The sequence below is a fragment of the Cygnus olor genome, chromosome 27, assembly GCF_009769625.2.
Source record: "Cygnus olor isolate bCygOlo1 chromosome 27, bCygOlo1.pri.v2, whole genome shotgun sequence".
In the NCBI taxonomy this organism is placed as follows: domain Eukaryota; kingdom Metazoa; phylum Chordata; class Aves; order Anseriformes; family Anatidae; genus Cygnus; species Cygnus olor.
Window position 1 is genome coordinate 2,618,548 of NC_049195.1, and position 22,417 is coordinate 2,640,964.

Below are 22,417 nucleotides of genomic sequence, written 5' to 3' on the forward strand. Positions count from 1 at the left end.
TGGATTCTGCCTCCAGAACAATGTGGATTTCTTTGCTGATAAGAACGGCAGGGAACAGAGAACACAACACACTGTGTGTGCACTGACAGAGAAAGAATCGTAACGTGACAGCACCAGGCACCCCGCTTTGTGTCACCTACATCCTGATGTAGGAGCACGTCTGTAGGTGCAGCACAGCTCAAAGGACAGTCTGCCATAATCCCCCAGCTCAGTTCGCCCAGATACTTGGATATCCATACGCTCTCAGAGCCCGCTGCTCTACAACGAGGCTCCACATGTATTTATCAATTGCTATTTATCAATTGCAGAAACAAGCAATACATTTTCAGCTTCTGAGATCCTAAAACCTACGGTAGAGTTCGTATGACTCCAATCACACAGCCTGATCGCACTGAGCACAGTACTGTACCTGTATGTGAAGTACCCATATCACGCTATCAAAAATTGAGATCCGAAGTGCCCTTATGGACTGAGCGTGTCAACATGCTAGACCAGTTCAAACCAGTAAGGTTAAACAGCATCATCTCACTGCTCCATTACTACATGGACCATAAAAACAGCTCACCAAAATCACCCAATTCCACACAAATTTCAGTATCTTAGGAATACTCTTCTACTAGAACATAAATTCAGTATTCACTTAATGGGTCATCAAATCTGCCCTTAAAAGCAAAGGCAGAAACACCGTATAATGTATTTCCAAAACTAATCAAACAAGAACAGGTTAGAGAGCACAGATCAGAATACAATTTATTGACACTAAACTCATTTACACTGGTTAAGAATGTGGAAAAATCATCATTGGTATATGATCTTTACACAAAAGGATTACAGAAATCCTTTGCTTTTAAATGAAGCCATTAATACTTTTCTACAGCAGGTTAGTATTTCCACTTCACAGACGAGGAGCGAGTCACAAAGACTTTCCTAGAGTCATTATTTAGTCAGTGGCATAAAGGCAGCTGTTCCTTTAAGTTCCCACCCTGAGAAACAAACCTACAAGATATGTTCCTAGCCCAATCCCAAACAAAACAAAATCCTTATCACTGGGAGAGCAAATCCTAAATATACGACACTAAAAAAAATCTGGTCAAATTCACTACAAGGGGTAAATTAGCTGGTAAGGAAGAGGTGTAAACGGGGAAACTGGCTTGTGCTGCTCTGGCTTTCAGGGGGTGTGTCAATCCTGCATGCACATCTGCATGCTCAGTGAGGTGTGTGCTGCAGGAACAACAAACAAGTGCTCTGGGGCAGAAAAAGACTTCTTATGTTTGTGGAGCTCAGCATCACAAGACCCGAGTCAGAAGGTTTGAGAGAGAGAGGCTGGGAGGAAAGTCTCTTCCATTGTGCTTTTTCTCCCGTCTGTTATGCTCATCTGATTATCCCTGGTAAACGCTCACGATTAACACAATACTGTCAGCAGCAGTGCATTTGTCTGAGCCCTCCTCCAGCATCCATCATGGTAAGTATTTCCTGCAGCTCTTTGCTTACTCCTCAGAAAACCATAACTCTTGTGCAGAACCACTAAAACCTAATTCCCCCCGTACTAATTTCACATTAGCTTTGCCCTGCCCAGCCCTAAGTGGAACGGAAATGATTTATGAACGACTCTTGCTTTACAGATGGAAGTAAAGCAGAAGGGAACGCGACGCAGCACCTTGCAGCACGGCGCTGCCACGCACGCTTCTGCCCAGAAGCGAACCCAAGCCCGCAGAGCGCCAGGAGACGATGCGGGGCAGCAGCCTGCCGGGTGACATCAGGGTGACATCACGTATCGTGCCACCATGTTCGCAGCCAATTGGGGAGCCTTCTCCCTTAGCCCCGAGCTCTCACCTAGCCAGGAAGCCTATAGGAAAAAGCTGCAGCGCTGGCGGAGGGCTCGCTCGTTGCTGATGCTCAGCCGGCCACACCTCCTCCTCCCCGTTCCCCACTCCAGTGCGCACACACGCGTGTTCACTTGCACACTAAAAATCCATTTCTGAGCATTAGGCTTTTGGCAACGGCTCAGATAAGAACTTACTTCTGGAAATTTATGGATGTGTTTAGCAACTTCAGTGGAAGACACTTCCTTCTCTAAGTAACTGAATATTTAACTCCTTGCTATGACACTGCACAGCTAGCAGTCCGAGTATTTTTGTCCCAAATACGCTAAAAGCACCTCACCTCCAGCCATGGCTGTAAGCTTATGAAGAGACAGCAGGGGTTTTAAAGTTAGGGCTAGGTTATGATTGTCCCTGGCTATAATCAACTAGCCAAGAGCAAATTGTTAGCGCACAGAAGCCAAGCCCAACACCAGCTCAGGGCGAGCTGCAGTGCTGCAAAGCGAGGCTTGCAGCGTGCCCAGCACAGAGATGCTTCACTGCAGCTGCCTTCTGCTACAAGAAACAGGCACAAAAAGTGTCACAGGACGAAGCAAGGTATTAAAATAATCAGTGGGAACCAGAATCCCAGGATGCTGCTTGCCTGTCAGAGGACTCTCGAAGAAGCTGTAATTGTGAGTTCTCACTCTAAAGCAAAAAGACAATATGTACATCCAAGTACATGGCTCTGTGGTCTGCTGGAACTAGTTCAGCCTGCTCATGTGAGAAACAAATGAGGTCTATGTGAAATTCAAAGGGAGACGGTAGGCTGTACCCTAGACACACAGACTTTTGCCCAAGTCACTCAGCAGCACTGACAGATTTTTGTCATGCTTACCACAAAAATATTTGAGCACTACAACCCCAGTCAGACAGAGATTTTGGATCACAGACCTCTCCACATCCAAACCAGGCCACGGAGCAGACAACTGGTACTTCTGTAAGTGCCTGCTCAATTCACCAACAGCTACACCAGTCTTTAAAACTGAAATACTGCCAGCTATTCCTTCTCCCCCATCTCATCTCCCACGACAAGCAGTCAGAAATAGTGACTTATTCCTAACAGTCCCAGTCTGTGTGAAATCCAGAGGTGCAAGCAATTTCTTTTTATCCAGCACTACTGGAAGTGAACGACCGTCACGGAGCATTTTTCAGGCCTTCAGGAGGACTTCTTGGGCAGAAAAGTCCACAAGATCATCTTAAGTTCAGAGTTGAAACCCAATTTAGCTTACTTATTAAGCTCTTATCACCCTCTTTCCTACAGCCATGACAGAGACAGATTTTACGACCTGCTCCTTTGAGGTAGCAGCAGCACAGTGTCTCCTGAACACCCTTCTGGGCTCTACCAGATCAACCAAAAATTAACAGTGCGAGAGGTGAAGCCGTGCAGTACCTTACAGATACCCACCTGAAAAAAACGGGTGTCTCGTGGAACCAGAAAACACAAACGAGACACTGCTTTGTCGCAGTAACTGAAGCTCTTCATGGAATAGGTGTGTGCTCAGTGTTTGCTCACAGTGCGTGAGGGGAAAGGAAGAGCAGCACAAGGACATAAAACAAAGGAAGGAAGCAGAAGGAGCAGCCAACAAGACTGGGCACATCATAGAAAAGAGGAGCACAGTGAGGCAAGGTGACACCAGAAGCACCCAAGGAATGAACAAGTGGTTTTACAAGCGAATAATGGAAGAGCCCAAACAAGGTTTTCAGTAAATGGCAAGCTGCAGGAGGAAGAACATTGTGCTAGCTGGTGTCAGAACAGACCAGTCCCCAAAAACCCCACTTCAGATGACCTGAAAGACAATCACATTGCTTGCTCCTGTTCACAAAGTATCAGAAGAACAACACACCTTTTAGATTTTGCTTGGTCAGAAGCACATGTAGCATTTTTGAAGTAAAAACGGTACTTTTTGGTAAGGGGTGGGGGGGGAGAAATAAGCACTTCAGCAAAGAAGGAAGGTATCTTTTCAGTAAGGAGGGGTAAGAAGTAAGATTTCTACAAGATTGCATGTTAGTATTTAACCATTAAAATTCTGCACATTTTCACAGAAAGATGGAAGACATTACACAAAGGATGGAAGTTCCAAAAAGGGAACAGGATAAACAGCTGCCAACTCCCAAATGAAGTTACCTAGGGATGTTTCTGTATTCCTCACAGGCTCTGTGAAAATCCATCTTCAGCAGGAGCAGTCTGACACAATTGCTGCGCTGATGCCGTCACATCTTCATAAACGAAGCCTTGCTGCTCTGTTCAGGCACGTCGTCATGCTCGCACGTTGGTAGGTCTCAGCTCAAGTTTTACTGAAGATATTACACACCATTTTTCTCTTGGTCACAGATAAATGACCGGCTCTCACTATGTATTTAGATGCTTGTTACTACTTAGTAGTAGATGGTTGTGAAATTTCCCAGAGAAAAGTTGTCTTGAAATGCAGATTTGCATTAAAACACTTACTCAGGACATCAGACACAGTCTATACAGAGTATGAACCTGGGAGCCTACCAGGGAAAGGCAAACTTAAACCATCTTTTCCCTTCGTTATATATACCAGAATAAGCACTCATGGGATTTTCTGCCCTTAAGTTTCATTAATTTCTCTCTGGACACCAAACTGCAAGTTAAATGAATGGTACCAATGCAAAAAAAATTTAAAAAAGTCTCTGTAAAACTCTACAATCTTATCTAAAAGTGTTAGGGACAATAGAAACGTGTTTCCATATTCCTCAATCTTCTGGCAGCAGCTCAAAAAGTTAAGTCATGTTTATTTTCCTTAATGGAAAAGCACCACTCACTCTCCCCCTAATGTCAAGACCAATCGCGCCGTAAGCACTGCACACAGAAGTCTGGCTGAATCAGCTGCGCTTCGCCAAGCCGCCATACAGCGCAGGACACGGAGTCATTTAATAAACGGAAATGAATTTAGCTTTTTCTTTTTCGGGTGGACACTTGGTGTATGCAGAGTTTTTTCCAGGAGTACCTAAAGCATTAGTTTTTGTTTTCGTTTTTAAAGTGATGATGGAACTATAGAGTTAAGAGCCCTAGCATTTAATTTACTTTTCAAGACCCAAACCAAAAAGGAGTCCTTATATACAACTAAAATACAAAGCAAAGCTCCTACAGACAACTTGCACAGAGCCAGGATTTCATTACTAGACAGAAGTTTTATATGTATATTCACACATGTAAATGTATAAAGAACACTTTATAACTTTTTCATAAAGCACGGAATTCAAAGTTAATCCTAGTCTTTTCTATGCATACAGCTAACTATGAAAACAGAGTGCAAGTAGGACTCAACATCCCATGTTGCTCTCATGTAAGTAGCTAACTTGACTAAATCCCTAGGCTCTTTGTAGTAAGTCAACACGGAAGATAACTTTCCCAGAACGTAACATAAAACACACTGCTTGGGGCTGATTACAGAGAACCAAGACGCTACACAGCTAACTTGTCCAGCTATAGTTTAGTTCAACAGGCAAGTAATATCAATATGCCACTCGTACCTAAATATACAAGTCCCTTCTCTTCAGTCCTTACTTGCACATTCATGCACCAAAATGAAAAGAAACTCGAAGGAAATAGTAAAACTAAGACAGTCCTCTGAAACTTCATCAAAATGTGATTTGTAACAGAAAAAAATCTTCGTGCAAAGGTACTACTGCTTTATGCAGGATTATCCTGGATTTAGTCTTCTGCAAAACAATGTGTTGTAACAAATCAAGTTTTGAAGTGTGTGATGATTTTTTTCCCCCTCCAATACCTCCTAAATGAGTCTTTATCTCACTTGGCTGCAGAGGAAAAACCTGCTCAAAAAAACACACCACAAACCTGCTCTACAGAGCAGTTACAAAGTACTGACAATTCAAAACCTCAAGCCCAAATTTCAGTGGAAGTTCAAAACATTTAAGCTTTCTTAAGGTAGGATTTATAACTTTATAAATCGTGTTCCTCTCTCAAAAAAAACCCAAAAATTCATTTTTAAAGAATTCTGGATTTTTACATTAAAAACATAGGTAAATAAAACTGGCAGTAAGAGCATCAGAATGATGACATTTCACATTTTTTCACTCCTCCAACATGATACTTCTCAAAGCAACCACTGCTTGAACCAACAACATGGAGGCAGATTACCAACTGGGGCTTACATCCCTTATTCTTTAATCTGCAAATTTAACAGAATTAGGAAACAAGAGAAATACAAGGAGTACAGTAGAGTTGACTAATTATACAAAATCTTATCTCAACTCGACTTCACATTTCATATGCCACCACGTCACTTTGCTTTAGAAGCTTTCCTTGACAAGGTGCTGGAGGGAGGGGCGCAGGTATACGTTGTGACAATGGAAGAATTTTTATTAAGTGCTTTAGAAAAAGAAGCTGATAACCTCGAGTCACTCAAAAAAAAAAAAAGCAATCTTTAAAAAAATTATTCCAGTCTATAAACAGCAGCTTCAATATTCATGTAACCCAGAATGCAAGTTTCACTGAACATTTTACAAAGCAGTCCTGTTAAAAGAAGAAAAAGAAAGGCGCAGCATGAAGTAATTTCAGACAACCAGTTTTGTGAGAGCTTTAATGGCACAAAATGTTTATAAGCTACAACTTATACATGTACTGTAAACTGTATATAATGTTACAAAGTGCTAACTAATTTATGAAGAATGCATAATCACTTTGGCTCAGTTAACTCCAATATTTCAATAAATGTCAATTAAAAAATTTGAGTTTCTAATAATCTTCAGCTTTCACTTTTTAAAACAGTAAGTAAATATGTATTTACTGCAGTTAAGTTAGCCTGCTGCATTTTTAATGTGCGAGTTTATGCATTTTTTTCTTGATCCTATTTACAAATATCGTAGGCCAGTTTTCACTGTATGTAAGAAAAATGAAGCCTGCATTTTTTTTCCAAAACTGTAAACAGGTATAAAGCTTTTTAAACAACATTTATCTTAACAAAACCTCAACTATCAATAGTTGAAACCCCTTTTCAAATTATACAATCTGTTTCTGTTCATTGTAAAACTCAAAGTTGTAGACTTTCCTCCAAAGCTTATAGCAGGTATCAATAAATACTGCATCGTATCACAGCAAGAGTTACCGTGATCACGTATCCATTCCTCGGCTGCAGTCTTTACAATTTTTCTTCATGGCTCCTTCAAATATTACAAACTATGTTGATACTCTAGCCACAAGCTTGCAAGATTAGTTACTAGATATTCTGAAGAATTATCCTCTTTTAATTTACAAAGGGGTATTTTTCGATGTTGAATAAGTTCTCCCTACTCGGTAAAAATCTATTTTCCCACTATTCCAATTTCCATACAAAACAAGGTGCTGTAATTAGAACTGAAAGTGTTTCAGCCTTTCCCCTGTCCGCTCAGTTTTTCAGGACTGTAAAGTGATGTACTTGATCTAAAACACCCTCACCACGTCCCCCCTCTCTCCCCCACCTTTGGGCAAAACCCAGCATCCACCCTTGAAACAAATACCCAGTTGTAGGCCACTCGAGTGCCACGAGCATTGACAACTACAAGAAAAAAGCAGATGTCTTCACCAGAATTGTTAGACTGCTCTTTTACCCTGAAAGCATTCTCTAACAGCATTCAGAAGTAGAGAATAAAAATAAATATGGTTTAGCAGTGGATTTATGCTTAGCTTTTTTACTTCCTGGGAGCTAACTAAGCTCTTTTAAACCAAATCTCGGCTGGGATTTAGCTTCTACGTATCAAGTGTTTCAAGCGATCACTGCTATATCAAATATTCAACTTTATAAAATCTGCTGCAAGCAAACAATCGTAGGTAGCTGTTCTCTTCCAACTAGCTGACCGTATTTTCTTTAACGTTTTCTACAAGTCAGCCTGCTAAAGTTTTTATTTAAATGAGATTTTGCTAGTCTTAAAATTAGCATTGGTTCCCTAAATACTTAGTATTAAAGTCTATACCATAGGTGTTTTTTTTTATATATTCATATATATATATAAAAAAAGAGTATTCTATCCTTCAGAGTCATGCTACATGTTCTGAAATCCAATAAAATCTATTTAAGGACATGAATGTCCCAATGCTTTGTAACAATTTGGTACTAAAGCTTCACATTTTGAAAAGAAGTGTCACTGAAGGAGGACAAGGCTTAATGTTCCCTAAGATAAAAGTTCAACGACGTTAGTGAGAAGTCTAGCTAACATGAGACATCACGAGTGACTTTCAGATTCCATGTATCCCCAGAGGAGATTGTACAGTAAACAATGAGAGGAATATTGAAAACTCATTTGCAGAAGACATTTCAGAGCTTTACAACTTCTGAATCTTTACGCACCTGCAAGATTGTCCCCCTTAGAGATAGGTCAAACGCTTTACCTTCCGAAACTGCCCTATGATCATAATTGTAAATGGTTCCACAACAAACAGAATCATATCCTTTTATACAAGAGTCTAAATACACCTACAACTGTTGGGTTTTTCCTTAATTTTAAACTACGTTTAAAAGGAAAAATTCACATTTAAAATTTTCCCTTAAGAAAACAGGTAAGGAAAAGAAAAGCTTCTTCACATGCAAACAATGCAATTTTTTCCTAATATCTTCTAGGCATCAGACAGGTTTCCTACAAGGAATAAGGAGCTGACTTCATAGAAAAGACAAGATTACAACAATTATCTAATATTAAAATACGCTGATGGAATAAGTTACCCTAGTTCAAAATTTACGCAGTCTTTGCCTCCTGCAAATTGAATCGTGTTAGCCAATGTAAGGGGGTCAAATACATTCCCCCAGAAGCTGATTTAACTATTTTTTATTGCCAGTAATTTCTTAGTTTGCTTCACAACCACTTTGTTTTTCCAAAGCAAAAGTCAATTTCACTCCAATCAGTAATTTTCCTCAAAGATACTTAGTTTTATCACTATAATACAGTCAACATACCATGCACAACTGCAATTTAAGTCAGGTTGCACTAAGGAGGCAACAGCATCACCGAGAAAATTAAAACTTGCTGGTGGCATTTTGCATTGAGAGAAGCCCTTGCAACATATAGACAGTTGTAAACTCCGTTCAGCAACTCTGACGTGTCTTGCAGGCCAAGAGGCAAGGGAATGGGAAGAGAGAGGAAAAGAATGTGGATAGCGAAACACCTCAACAGAGTTCCAACACAATACTCAATTCCAGAGTTAGCAAAAACCTGGATATGTAAAGAAAGGGTGAAGTCAGGGTCATGCTTAAAATGGTCTCAAGTCAAATGTACTAAATGAGACAGAAACACCTTCACAGGTCACGTGGATTTCCAGGTTTTGCACTCCATCTTTCAATAAGTGCTGGCTGAAGGTGTGGTCAGTCGTTTCCCAATGTAGATGCTGAAATAAAAAGTATAAGGCATAGCGTATTTCACAGAAATACTCCCTGGTTTTGACACAGTCCTCATGCACCTGGCTACTGGGATCTGTCTTTCAAGCTTGATCAGATTCTTCCACAGACTTCACTTCTTGTTTTGTAAAATTACTCATTCTGAGATTTTCAGACAAGCCTAGAAGGACTGACGTTATCTACATTCAGTGAAAGCAGGTTCCTTCCAGTCCCAAGCTCATCTGAAAACCCCAGCCTGAAAGCTGTGTTGTCCGTAGAGTACCTGACACAGGAGGCTCTTGAATAGCTGAGCAACACTCAGATTATTATTGCAAAACAAAGTACTGCCAATAGAAGGAAGGGGTGAGCTTTGAAACACTGCTGAGGATCTACACAAACACTGACCTCTAACATACATCCAGGCAACATCTAATTCACTGCAGAAAGGTACAATTTTGCAGTAGTACAAGTATTGTACAATATACTTTCATGTATTCTATCCTCCTAATTTACTCAATAGTTTACAGAAGCTTAGAGATGCACAAATCCCACCCCAGAAACAAACATGAAGCTAAGTAAAAACATATTTTGAGTACACGCCTCTGCTCCCTTTGTAGAATATGACAGATAAATATAAAGTTAGAACTTAAGCAAGCTCAGAGATTACATCAGATTACACGTGCACTGAAAATATCGCTGAGCAGAGTAGCAGCTGATCACCCAAGATACATCCAGTATTTCAGATATCTAAGTATTCAAACATTTACTTTCAGTAATATCACAAAACTGCGGCGTTAGACATTGAAAATTACAGAGGATGTGCCATGCACACAGAACTCCAGCACCAGGATTTGTGCATTGTCTTCTTGTAATGGTCAGTACATGTTAACAACAGTTTCCCACCTATTCTCTTCTTACTTACCCTATATTATAACGTGAAGCATTTAAGTAGAATGTGTGCATAATCAAATGGCACACACAACTGCGGAAGTTATCTGCAAATTCATGATAGTTCATGCATTTTTAATACAAGAAATGTGATCTATTCTATGAACATACTAATGACGGTATAACTGCTGCAAAGTTTTCCTGCATTTCAAGGAAAAAAAAAGCACCAAATTTTCTTGAGCAAGATGCAACAATACTCTAGTTATTCTAGACAAAGCCCTTTTCAGCAAGCACCTGACATTCAAGTAAAGCAGAAAAGCAAAGCCAGATGCAGAAGTTGAAGTGAGAATTATGTTAATACTTACCCTAGTCCCAAAGCCAAAACATGAGATATGAACAGAGATGGAATGAAAACCTTAAGAAATTCTGCAGAGAAAATGCCACCTTTTTTCATTGCTCCACTTTTTCTCATACTTAAAGACACTGAACGTTTAGGATGTCTGAAATGAAATTCCCTGAAAGAAGAGGGGGAGGAGAGAAAAAAATTAACACAATTTTTTTGGTGTTTTTTCTTTTTTTTTGCACACAAATGATCTCTGTAGGAACTTTGTTTTTTTTTTGTTGTTTTCTTTTTTTTTAAGTACAAAGAGCTAGAGATCAAAGCAAGAGATCCTTTACATAGAGTAAGGGATCAAAGAGAATAATAGGAGGTATTGTGGAGAGACCACTTACACAGACAGTATAGAGACAAAGGGAGCAGTAGCTGAAGAGAGAGGTAGGTCCGAGAGAGGGAATTTCAGGATGTGATTTGTTAGCAAGAGCCTCATTTTTTGTTCCAAACAGAGATACAGAAGTCTGCCAGATATAGACAGCATCCTCTATTTTAACAAAAATGCTTTGCATTCAAGGAGCTCAACGTTTCCCCTTCCGTGGATGAACATTACATATTTTACATAGAAAGAAAAAAAGGTACAGAGAATTTATGACACTTGCTCAACACTATTCCATTCATTAAGCCTAAACTAAATCCCATGAATCCCAGCTCCAAGTACCCAACTCTCCCAGTAATTATAATTTTGTAAAGAAATCTTGTAGTCAACTTGCTGTGGATTTATATTACTTTCAGTAAAAGGTAATTTTGATGCTATTATGGTTCTCAAACTTCACTGGACTTTTTGTAGACTCCCCAAAGAAATTATTTCTTTTTTCATAAGATGATATTATTTGGACAACCAGAGTAATCGCATGCAAGCGAAACTCATGATTCTTCTTTCACATGAAGGAATATCCATTAAAAAAAAAATAACTCACTTGGGAGGAATGTTTTCAGGCCTACTCGACCAGTCTGACACCCAGTCAGCACTTTTCTTCAAGACTTCCAACTCTTTCTCTCCTTCTACTGCTTCTTCTTCAGACTGAAAATACACATTGGAAAGCCTTGTAACAGTCAACTGGCTCCTCCTCATGGTGTTAAATTGAGAACAACAACTGCAGCAGTAAAATGATAAGCACCAAATGGTGGCACCTGATAAACGAGCAAGTGTTCTTGGACTACCAATGATTTAGAAGAGATTTTGTTATGCTAAAAGGAGGATCTGCAGAGGTCAGGATATCACTAATTTGGTTATTATATTCAGGACCTCAACATCATAGGAAGTTGGTTTGTGGTTGTGTTGTTGGCTTTTTTTTGTGGGGAGGGGTGGTGGTGATGTTAATCCTCATTGTAGCAAACCAGCTTGATGCATTAAATAAAGTTTTTAGAAATGTGAAAAACTTTAATTTGATGGCATTTAACTGAAAGCATACAGCATGTTGGTAAAGCACAGAAAGCCAAATAAAAATGTTTCCAAAACAATATTAGGAAGTTCTTTGAAGGCGTTATTTGAAATTTATATTACATGCAACTGGTGGCTTCTACTGGGTGCGCCCCAGAAGCAGCAGGGAAAGCCAAGCACTCAGTGCAACTCTCTTGACCCAAGGAGTCAACATTACATCATTAGATACCAGAATTAGAAAAAAATATCTGCTAAAAAGGCCAGAGAATGCCATTTCTTCGGCTAGCACACGATGACTTTGGTACAAACTCTTCCTCAGAATTAAAACAATTTCCTGAGTGACCTTTAGTAAAATAAGTTATGCCACTTGCACTGAAGTGGGAACCAGACCAAAAACAGAAGCAATCAGATCCAACAAAACAGCGATGGCAAACCTAACCTATCATGCAGATTGCTCTGGCTCTCTGTAGGGCAGAAGTGCAACAGGCCTACTGCTCTTAGACAAAATTAAATGCAAGGTTTCACTCGTCCAGGATTGCTTTTTATTTATACTGCTGAAGGCAGCAAATTCCAGTAAATTGCCAAGCTAAGAGTTCAGCATTAGTCTTCTCTCAGTTTGCACGATGAGGATTACTCACTGTCATGTGAGCTGATTGATCCATACATCAATACACCAAACACCCTGAAATCTTGTGCAGAAATACAAACATTTCCAAAGCCAAAACAGGTTTGACACACAGAGCACCAGCAGAGTGGTAAACAATAACATTGCTGCTACTAACCAGGGCATTTCCCAGCTTTAGAGATGGAGCCTCGTTCTTCCCTCCCTCCAAAGCTATTCATCTCTACAAGTCAAACTGCAATTAATACAGAGTAAGCCTACCCACAGTTTACCATCTCTGCCTGGTTGTTAAAAATAATTGTTCTGGAAGGTGTTTTTATTTAATAAAGTTTTATTCTGAAAACAATCTCTTAGAAGAAAATGTAATTTAGTTAAACTGACCTAAGCTTGAATGTACAAAAGCTGTTTACTACACCTATTTACAGGAAGTATTATATAAAGTCCTGATAAAAAAGATGGAGTAAAAATATATAAGAACAAAGCACAAGACTAGTAAACAGCCTTACCCAAGTGACTAAAGAACACCTCCAAATTCTGAATACATAAAATTTAAATAATTTTTTTTTTGCTGTACAGCACATAACAGCCAAGTTTAGAGTCAGAATGAAAAAAAATTACTAGAGAGCAGCAGTTTAACATATTTTTTATTCTGCCACGTAAAACACACAAGATTTGAGACCTTCTAAAGTGAGAGGTTGCTCTGCCCCTCAAGAACTCCTAATATTGACTTATATAAAAGTCTGATCTATATACAATACCTACAACTTTAATATATATATATTTTAAATTATTTTAAGAGTTAATGAAGAAAATACCTGAGAACTACTGTCTTTACTTGTGTGCATTTCCACATCAAATGTTATCTGTCCATCTTCTTGAGGTGAAGGGCTAAAGAGAAATTGATTTCATTATGTCACTTTTGTCACACCACAGTCAGCTAAAGAACAATTAGCATAAATAGCATCTCAGTTGAATCATTTCCACATGTACTTCTGCACACTACTCAGATGACTAACAGACTACACAACTCTGCATGTCACAATCACCAGAATAACAAAGTTTTCCAAAAGCCCTTATCTTTTCCATTTTTTTTTTAAATTATCCTGTCTGTCTCAACAGGGTTGACTGTCATTCCACAGAAGCATAATGAAGCATTGCCCAAAACTTCAACAGCTACACAAAAGATGCAGATCCCTTCTTTGCTTTAGGTAACACTACTAGTATTGCAAATTAGCTTTATATTTATACAAGCTGCAACATAACGTATCAAAATACCTTTTAATGCTTGGCAAGAAGGCATTCTGCTTGTTAGCCTCACTGTGAATATTAAAAACTTGGTCATCTATTCAAAAGAAATTAATTACCTAATTATATCAACCAAGGAAACAGTAGAGAATTTAAGTCAGGAACGATGTGAAATACCATATGATACAGCAACACAGGTCTCCCGTTACAACTCCTAAGGGCATCTTTGTAATTTAAGTTTTCATTAGAAGCGTCTACGTTAGAAGTAACCAAAAATAACCCAGAACCCCACACACACTTAAGAGGAACTTCTAGTTTAGAGAAAAAAAAAAAAAAAAAAAGCAAAATATCTCCCCTTCCTTGCACGCTACTTCAACTATGAAAAGGGGAAAAGAATTACCCAAAAGTTAACAACTGGAAAATTAAGTAAAGGAATGCAGTCTATCTTTATTCACTTGAAATAGGGAAAAAGCCCCAGTGCTAGTAAGAGAAAAAAAAAAAGGAGAAAAAAATCATCTAGCAAACATTCCTGGTTGGACTGAATACTACTGAACTACTGGCAGCTAGTTTCTTATCAACATAGATGTAAGAAAAGGTTATTTTAATAGAAAATAAACAGTTCTGTTTGAAATTGTTGTATGCGTCCTTTTCAAGCACTGTCTACTACAGTCAGTAATTAAATCAGGCCTAACTAATTTTAAATAGCTTTTATTTCTGATCACCCACTTATATAAGCTGTACAGTAGACATGACAGTTAGCAGTCATTTAGCAAATCCAAATGAGGCATAAGCAGATGGACACCTAAAATTATATATAGAAACCGCCCACGGATCTCCAAAACTGGCCCAAAACCTTTGAGGGAAAGGTATAATGAACAAATAAGAACATCATAATGCTCACATGAGTCTCACGGGGTTATATTGTTAGGCAAAATTATGTTGCCTACACAAGAAAAAACTGCAGGATATTGAAAGCAAGGCGTACAAATTCCAGAAATCCTTCTGCCAAGTCCAGTGATACATTTTATTACGCTTGGCTAAATATAAAGCATGCATACATTACATTATTACTAATGTGCCAGAAAAATTAATATATTTCATACCCTGTATGGTTTACGACAACAAGAAATTTAACTGTGGTGCAGATGTGACTTCCCTGCTCCTGGAACCCTTAACTTTCTGAAAAACGACTTATTTTTCAAGGGAAATGACTTCTTTGATAGGCAAGAGAAAGAAAGCATGCTGAAGCATGAAAAACCTGACCTGAGAAAAAACTTTACTCCTCATTTAACAGCTACAGGATAAAACCTGCAATGAACTGCATGCAGGATGGCAAACGTTTCTTTACCTGTCACAGTGGGAACTACCTCTGGAGCTGCTCTGTCCTGATTCGTGCTGGGCGTCCAGAAGGATTTTTTCCATGTCTCCATTGTGGATGGAGGACGACGAAGGGACGTGTTCCAGGCCTCCGTTCTTCCCGTTGCCATTATCGTTGCTATTGCCATTGCCGTTCATCTGCAACTCCACCCAGGAACCTGTCGGGCCAGCCAGACATCGTTTCATTAAAAGCAGGGAAACTAAAACCCATCTTAAGTTTATCAATGACACGCAGAAAAAAGCCCCACGATCATGGCGAATTCAGATAACATACAGTGCTGGGAAGGAGCTCACAAACACACGCCGAGGGCGAGGCGACGTGCTTCTTCCTGTGTCTGAAGAAACGCCCCCAAACGTTACGCTGCTACTTACCACTGCAGCTACTCCGTTGTCACCCTCTCCTCCACAATCAATACTTTGACAGGACAAATTTCTCTCCCTAGTTTGAGGCTTCCATCCTCCCTGTATCACTCAATTGCATTAGTCACTCGACCTCCCCTGTTCCTTTTCCGACAAAGTTTTCACCCCCCAGCCCTCCTTCTATACAATTCCCGCACCTGCAATTTCGTATTCTCCTTCTCTACACTTCCAACGGCCCCCATCTCCAAACCAGCCCCTGATTTATTTGTATAAAACTCATATCATATAAAAATATTTTTAGAATAAGAAAATCAGTCCCCATTCTGCTTTCTTGCCCTGGCCTGACAGGAAAGCAGCCCCCTCTCCAGCGCCATCTGCCACCCACCCTACCCTGCCTTCAGAGCTGGGTCACACCACTCCAACCACCAAAAGGTTAAGGTCAGCACAGCTGAAGGACCACGCTAACATCCATCTCGCAGCTGTTAGATTAAAAGATTTTACCGCAAATAAGACAAAGTGAAGAACTGTGAGAAAACCAGAATCTTCACACATACTGAGTTAATTCCCATGCCATCGTGTTTTTTTTTCTCCTTAGCCTTTTCCTTAGCCAGCAAAGACCACGTAGCCTACCTACCACAATTCACATTCTCTGTACTTAAGGTTGAATATTTTTCTTTTTTTTTCCTTGACCTCACGTTAATTTCATGGGCTGGCTGAGGCTGGAGACACCCCTGGCTCTAGTAGGGCCACCCAGAGCGGGATGCCTTGCCCAGACGGCCTCTGCAGACCTCCATGGAGACCCTGCGGCCTCCCCAGGTACCCCCGAATTGCTCCCTGGTGTTTAGACGAAGCCTCTCGTGCTCCAGTTTGCCATTTAATGTGCTGATAAACTACACGAGAAACGGTATTTGCCAGTACGTTGGGAAGGGACATGTTTCAATTCATATGTTTTGGAAATATTCTTATTATTCAATGCCCTGAGGGCTAAAGATAAAACAGATCCCCACCCTTCTCTCTGCTCCAAATATTTAGACGCATTCCCTACCCAACTGCAATTCCAGCCTTCTCACTAAGGCGCACAACAAGAACCATTTGACTGTCCAACCTTTATTTACTGGAGCACACCGACTGCCCAAAGCAGCCGACTTCCTCCTGCAGTTACTGCTTCAGTTACTGAGTTGCACACTGTCTTTATCCATGTTACAAAATTCTGACATTTAGCAATGTTTTAAGGCTCGGTGTAGGAAAATATTTGCAGTTAGGACCTTAGGACATTTCATTTTGCCATACAATTTTGTTAAGGAAACTGGAAGGGCTTTAAACGTTGTTTCTGCTCATCAGTCCTCAACCACAGTGTTAATAACCCTTCTAAGTAACTCTGCATTTGATGCCCCCACCACCTCAAATATATCATCAAAAAAGGGGCCACGAACACAATGAACTACTTGAAACACCATCAGCACATTACGAAACACGTCCTCGTAATTCCACCATCTCAAAAGTTCCTGCACCCTCTCAGGAAGGTCACAGCAGTTTCCCCAGCACAAACGCTTGTTCTGTTCCACGCGACACAGCATGTGGAGCAGAAATAATGCCTTCACGTTGGACAACCATCATTAGGGAGGAGAAAGATCTCCGATTTCTCAAAAGCACACTGTTTTCAATGCAACATTTCCCATCATCGCTCAGATAATGGCCTCACACGTGTACTGTATCATGCCATGACTCCTGGGGACTTTAACTTACACTGTCTGACAGTGAGCACTTTCATCTCCTTTTAGTTTTGATGCCTTTCCTAAAGAAGTAACAATATTCAAGAAAAAGAAAGGCTAAAGATATGAAAACTAGAGTTGAAACTATTTTTCTGAATTACTTGCAAAGGTTCTGAATTTCAATACCAAGTTCCTGACTGTGGAATTTGGTATTGTGCCTCCACTCATTTGTACAGCAAAATTTTGGCTCTGGGAGCTGTCCCAGTGACGGGGGAAGGAGCACACCTCCTGATGCGTTCACCTATTTCCAGCTTGATTTTGTGAAGCCCAAACAGAGCTCCTCCTTAGTATCGATTGCTAACAAAGCCCTTATGCTGATGGCCATGGAAGCATCATCCCCTTCGGAGTCCCGGTGGTTTAGAGCCTGGTTTCCCCAAGCTGCATTCACAAACAAGGAATTTAGGGCGTGCACAGAGCCTGCCTACAATCACGCCAAGTACACCAACTCTGTACCACATACTGGGCTTTCCAGATACTCGTCAGCTGGGGAAAGGCAGCCTCTGCTTGGGCTAGTTGGCACAAAACTGTATTATTCCAGGTTTATGACGACTGCTGATGTCTAAATTTCAAATTCAAACCATTTCAAGAACCTGACGAGGAAGGTAGGTTTGTCTTGTAGCTGTGCAGCAAGGGGCAGCACCTGCAGAAAGGCAGGTGGCAGCTGCTGGTCAAAGGCAGGCCAGAAAGGTGAAGGCTCCCCTAGAGCCACGTCGAAGCAGGTAGCATCTGTTGGGAATCCTAATGCTCAGGAACTGCAAAGACACGTAATATGGAAAAAGAGCAGAGTGATAAAATGTGAAAAGATCATAGGACAAACGTGCGAGGAGAGCACTTCTTGTAACAGCAGCCATGGGCAAACGAAAGCCCAGGGGAAGGCGATCAGAACTGGCTGCAGCTACCAGCCCTCCACGGTCCTTAACATCAATGGGGATTTTATTTGTGCATGAAATTTACCCTGGACTGACAGAATTTGCCCTTTATCTAACACACGTTATGGCCGTGCTAGGAAGAACAGTCGAATTATCCATGAGCAAGGAGCCCCGACGAGTCAGGCAGTAGTTTACATGACGAGCAGCACGTTCCCCATCTGACCTCACTTTTAATGAGTCAAAACACACGCGGGGAAGCCTCATCTGGCACCGAGCGAAAACACACTACATCCTCCCAGGGGAATCACAACCGGTTTGCGAGCGGCAGCCAGTGAGCCCCGGGGGTTCGCAGCCCCCAGTCGGAGGGATCGGCACCTCTGCTGCCCGCAGCACAACACCTGGGAGCAAAGCAGGCAGCAGGGAGCCAAGAGAGAAGTTGCCCCAGCCCTTCTCCGGCTCTGGGTTCGTTATGGTAATCACCCACAGGAGAATGCTCAGCTCCACCACGTCTCCCATTTTACTGTCGAGCTGGAAATACGGCAGCGCAGGGCGTTCTCAGGTGGGTGTTTAACTCAACTTCCTGAGTTCACTTTTTCCTCCCTTCCCAAATCACGTAACACACACTCTGGGAAAGAAAAAATCCAAAAGCTGTCTATATGAACAGTATTTTTCTCCAAAATTATTTGGCCAAGGTCTAATGCTAACTATTTCATTAGGAATGGATATATTCTGAACGATTTTTTTGTAATTCGTTATAAATTAAATAAATTAACCTTTTTACATGCTTACTGTTTTTCTTATTCTAAGGATTTTGAAGACGTTTAAAAGGTATTTGTGAAAAGGTGAAATTTTTCAATTGCTTTTCTGAGATTCTCAGATTTTCTTACTAAAACATAAACTCAGGTATCGGCTACCCATTTAAATTCTCTTTTTTTTTTTTTTTTTTTTTTTAAGTCCATTTGTGTAGGCAATTGGGCAAGACCCTAATGAAGTCAGCGGGTCTCCACGCGGGTGCAGGACTCCTCACGTACAAACAAGTCCCGGAGCAGGATTTAAGTAGGTCTTATGCAGCAGCATTAAGTCAGTTAATAGGCAAGTCCTCCTAAATCCTGTTGCAAAACTGCAGCATCAATAGGCTGTCATCTGGCACACAGCCATCCTGCACACACAGGTTTCTACTAAACAGAGAAATTCAACTGCTTTTGGAAGTAAATAACTCATAAGTGTGAGCTTACAACTTTCAGTTCTTCCTAAGTGGTGGAAATTTTAAGCAAAAGTAGCTGAAAGTGCAGGAGAGGGGCTGTCAGCTTGTTTACACAGTCTGAGATTTCACTTGGGGGTGGAGAGGAAAGACTATATTAAAAAAGATATGATACAAAATAGATATGATTAGAAGTATGTAAATGTTGCATATATTTATATACTTTTATGTGTTTATTTATAAAGATATGGTTTAAAAATACTTTCTACATATAAAATTGTAGAAATATATTCCAAACTAGTAGCTCACAAGAAGCCTGAGCCATGATCAGTCTGAATAAACTCAAAACTACCACTTCTACAATGAAGTATGCCTTTAACAAAAAGAAAGAAAGCTGCTCAGATTCCCAAAATGGTAATTATTAAGCAAGTTCTCCACGACAGAGGTGGATGAGTTCCTGCCTAAGGAGTAATTGCTTTTTTGTCAATATGTAACAGAGCTTTATAATAATTAAAATGTAGGAAGCACCTAGGGTTTCCAAAGCACACAAGGTTGGGTTTGGGGTTTTTATTTATTTTTATTTTTTTTGTGAACCCAGAGGTCTCCTGCCCTTCAGTTCAAGTGCTAGGAGATCTCTGAATGGAAGGCCTCCAACATGCACGGACGGCATGCAGAACAAAATGAATAAGTGTCTGAACTCATTAGCCTGAAAAGGGTCACTGCAAAGCTTATATAATGGCAGAAAAAGTCCCTATAACGCCAAGCATTGTGGAGCGGCTGACCGCCTGAAAGCAGCGCTAAGCCCACACGGAGCCCATCGGTTGCGTTTGTTTTGTTCGCCGAGCGCAGACGACCAAATATTTCCTCTCATACCTTGTGCTCACCACCTTCAGTAATCATATTGATTTAGCTAAGCCCGTACGCGCTGACCCAGCAGCAAGATCCCCGTGGGCAGATCCAGCCCAGGCGTACAGCGCGCTCCCCTCTCATTGCTCCTACCTTCCAGCAGATTACGTGTCCCACAGAGCGAGCTAACGCACTGACAGAAAACAAGATGGAAAGATCAAAATATAAAAGCAAAGGTGGCAATTTATAAACTAAGTATAAAGCATGGAGCTAGGCACTAGGCACACCGCAAATTTAAGACAGAAAACTGATGTTTAAGTGTGCCAACCGCCCTGAATAACTCGCTGAAAATTCCTGTTTTACTCAGGTGAGCCTTTTGTTGTGAACTGTGCTCGTTATCAGAAGGTGCAACGTTACTGTGGCGCAATAACAGCCTTACAACACAGGCACGGTTTATTCTTCTTTAGCACAATTCCCATCGAGTCACAGGAGATTAATCAAGGCATTTTGTTGTCGGTTTGACTTCAGTGTAAACCACGAAGGCAACAGCTAACCGTTCATGCCATCTATTCACCTCTCCAACCGAAGCATCCTTAATAACTGTGAGCAAATGAACAGCCCCACTGAAACGGCTGTTTCAGACCTGTGAAAGGCAGCTGCCCGAAGTACCAGAGCCCACAGAAACCCCATGGATGTGCCCTGCCGGTGTCACCCTGGGAACAAAAGGATGCAGCAGAGCAGCTGACAGAGATGCCGGATATAGAGGAAAGGAGCTCACGTCAGTGCTATTGACTAAGCCCCTGAATAAACTCATTCCCACAGGCACGCTCCTCCCCCTGCCCTGCTGCAGCCCCAGCTCCGCTGCCACTGCCAGCCGCTGGGTAAACTCGGCGTGACCCCAGAGCTGCCCCTGCTGCCCCAAAACCTGCCCCTGCCGCCCCAAAGCTGCCCCTGCGATCACTTTACTGTGAGGGTGGCAGAGCGCTGGGACAGGTTACGGGGTCTCCTTCTCTGGAGATATCCAAAACCCACCTGGATGCCATCCTGCTCTAGGTGATCCAGCTTGGCAGGGTGTTGGACGAGGTGATCCCCAGGTGTCCCTTCCCACCTCAGCCACTCTGTGATTCTGTGACCCCAAACCCACCCCTACACCCCCAAAACACCTCCTGTGACCCCAAACCTGTCTCTGCACCCCAAATCCCCTCCTGAGTCTCCAAAACCTTCCACACGACCCCAAAACCCCCCATGCGACCCCAAACCTACTCCTACGACCCCAAACCGCCTCCTGTCTCCCCAAACCTGCCCCTGCGACCCCAAACTCCCTCCTGACACCCCAAAACCTCCCATGCGACCCCAACCCCCCTCCTGCCACCCCAAACCTCCTCCTGCGACGCCAAAACCTGCCCCTATTTCCCCAAACCCTCCCCTGCCACCCCAAACCCCCTCCTACTGCCCTCAGCTCTCCGGGGCCGGTTCCCCTCAGCTCTCCCCACGTCCCAGAGCCGAGCCCCGCGGCACTCCGAGCTCTGCCCTCAGCCACCCCCGTCACCCAGCCCCACAGCCAGGGCTCCCCGTGCCCCTCAGCCCCATCCCCTCAGTCCCATCCCCTCAGCCCCCTGCCCCCTCATACTCACTGTTGAGGCCCGGCTCGCCCCCCGGGCTGTTGTTGTTGTTGTTGCTGCCGGGCCGCGGCTCCTGCGGGCAGGACATGGCGGCGGCGGAGGGACGCGGGGCCGCTGGGGCTGGCACGACGACACCACAGCGAGCACGGCCCGGCCCGGCCCGGCCCCGCCGCCCGCCCCCAGCGCGCCGCTGCGCATGCGCCCGACGCGCCCCGCGCCCCGCTCCCCCCCCCGCACATGCGCAGCTCGCGACGGGGAGCGTGCGGGGCGGCATGGGGCTGGGGGCGGGGCTGCGGGGCGGCATGGGGGGCGGGGAGGGTGTGAGGGGAGAGGAGGGTAGGGAGGACTGGGGAGGGACGAGGAGCTACGAAGCGAGGTTGTGAGGAGAAGGGAAGCTGTGGGGAGGGAAAGAGAGCTGTGAGGGGAAGGAAGGACTGCGAGGGAAGAGGAGGGGATGGAGGACTGTGAGGGGAGAGGGGCTGTGAGGAGAGGCTGAGGGGAAGGGTGGCTGTGAGGGCAAGGGAGGACTGTGGGGAGGGGAGCCTGTTGAGGGCTGTGAGGAGAGAGGAGGCTGCGAAGGGAAAAGACGCTGTGAGGAAGGAAGGAAGGGGAGGGAGGGCTGTGAGGGGAAGGCTGTCTATGCGTGG

The 22,417-nt window shown here is 42.5% G+C and overlaps 1 protein-coding gene across 1 annotated transcript; it reads right to left on the reverse strand.

The window, feature by feature from the left end:
• Positions 1 to 6,416: 6,416 nt before the first annotated feature.
• On the reverse strand, positions 6,417 to 21,982 carry BNIP3L (BCL2 interacting protein 3 like). Its single transcript, XM_040538503.1, has 6 exons — positions 21,783 to 21,982; positions 15,072 to 15,258; positions 13,294 to 13,366; positions 11,393 to 11,496; positions 10,447 to 10,596; positions 6,417 to 9,204 (listed from the first exon to the last, which is right to left on the reverse strand). The coding sequence occupies exons 1-6, from the start codon at positions 21,856 to 21,858 to the stop codon at positions 9,156 to 9,158; spliced, it is 639 nt and encodes a 212-aa protein (XP_040394437.1). The 5' UTR covers positions 21,859 to 21,982; the 3' UTR covers positions 6,417 to 9,155.
• Positions 21,983 to 22,417: the final 435 nt, after the last annotated feature.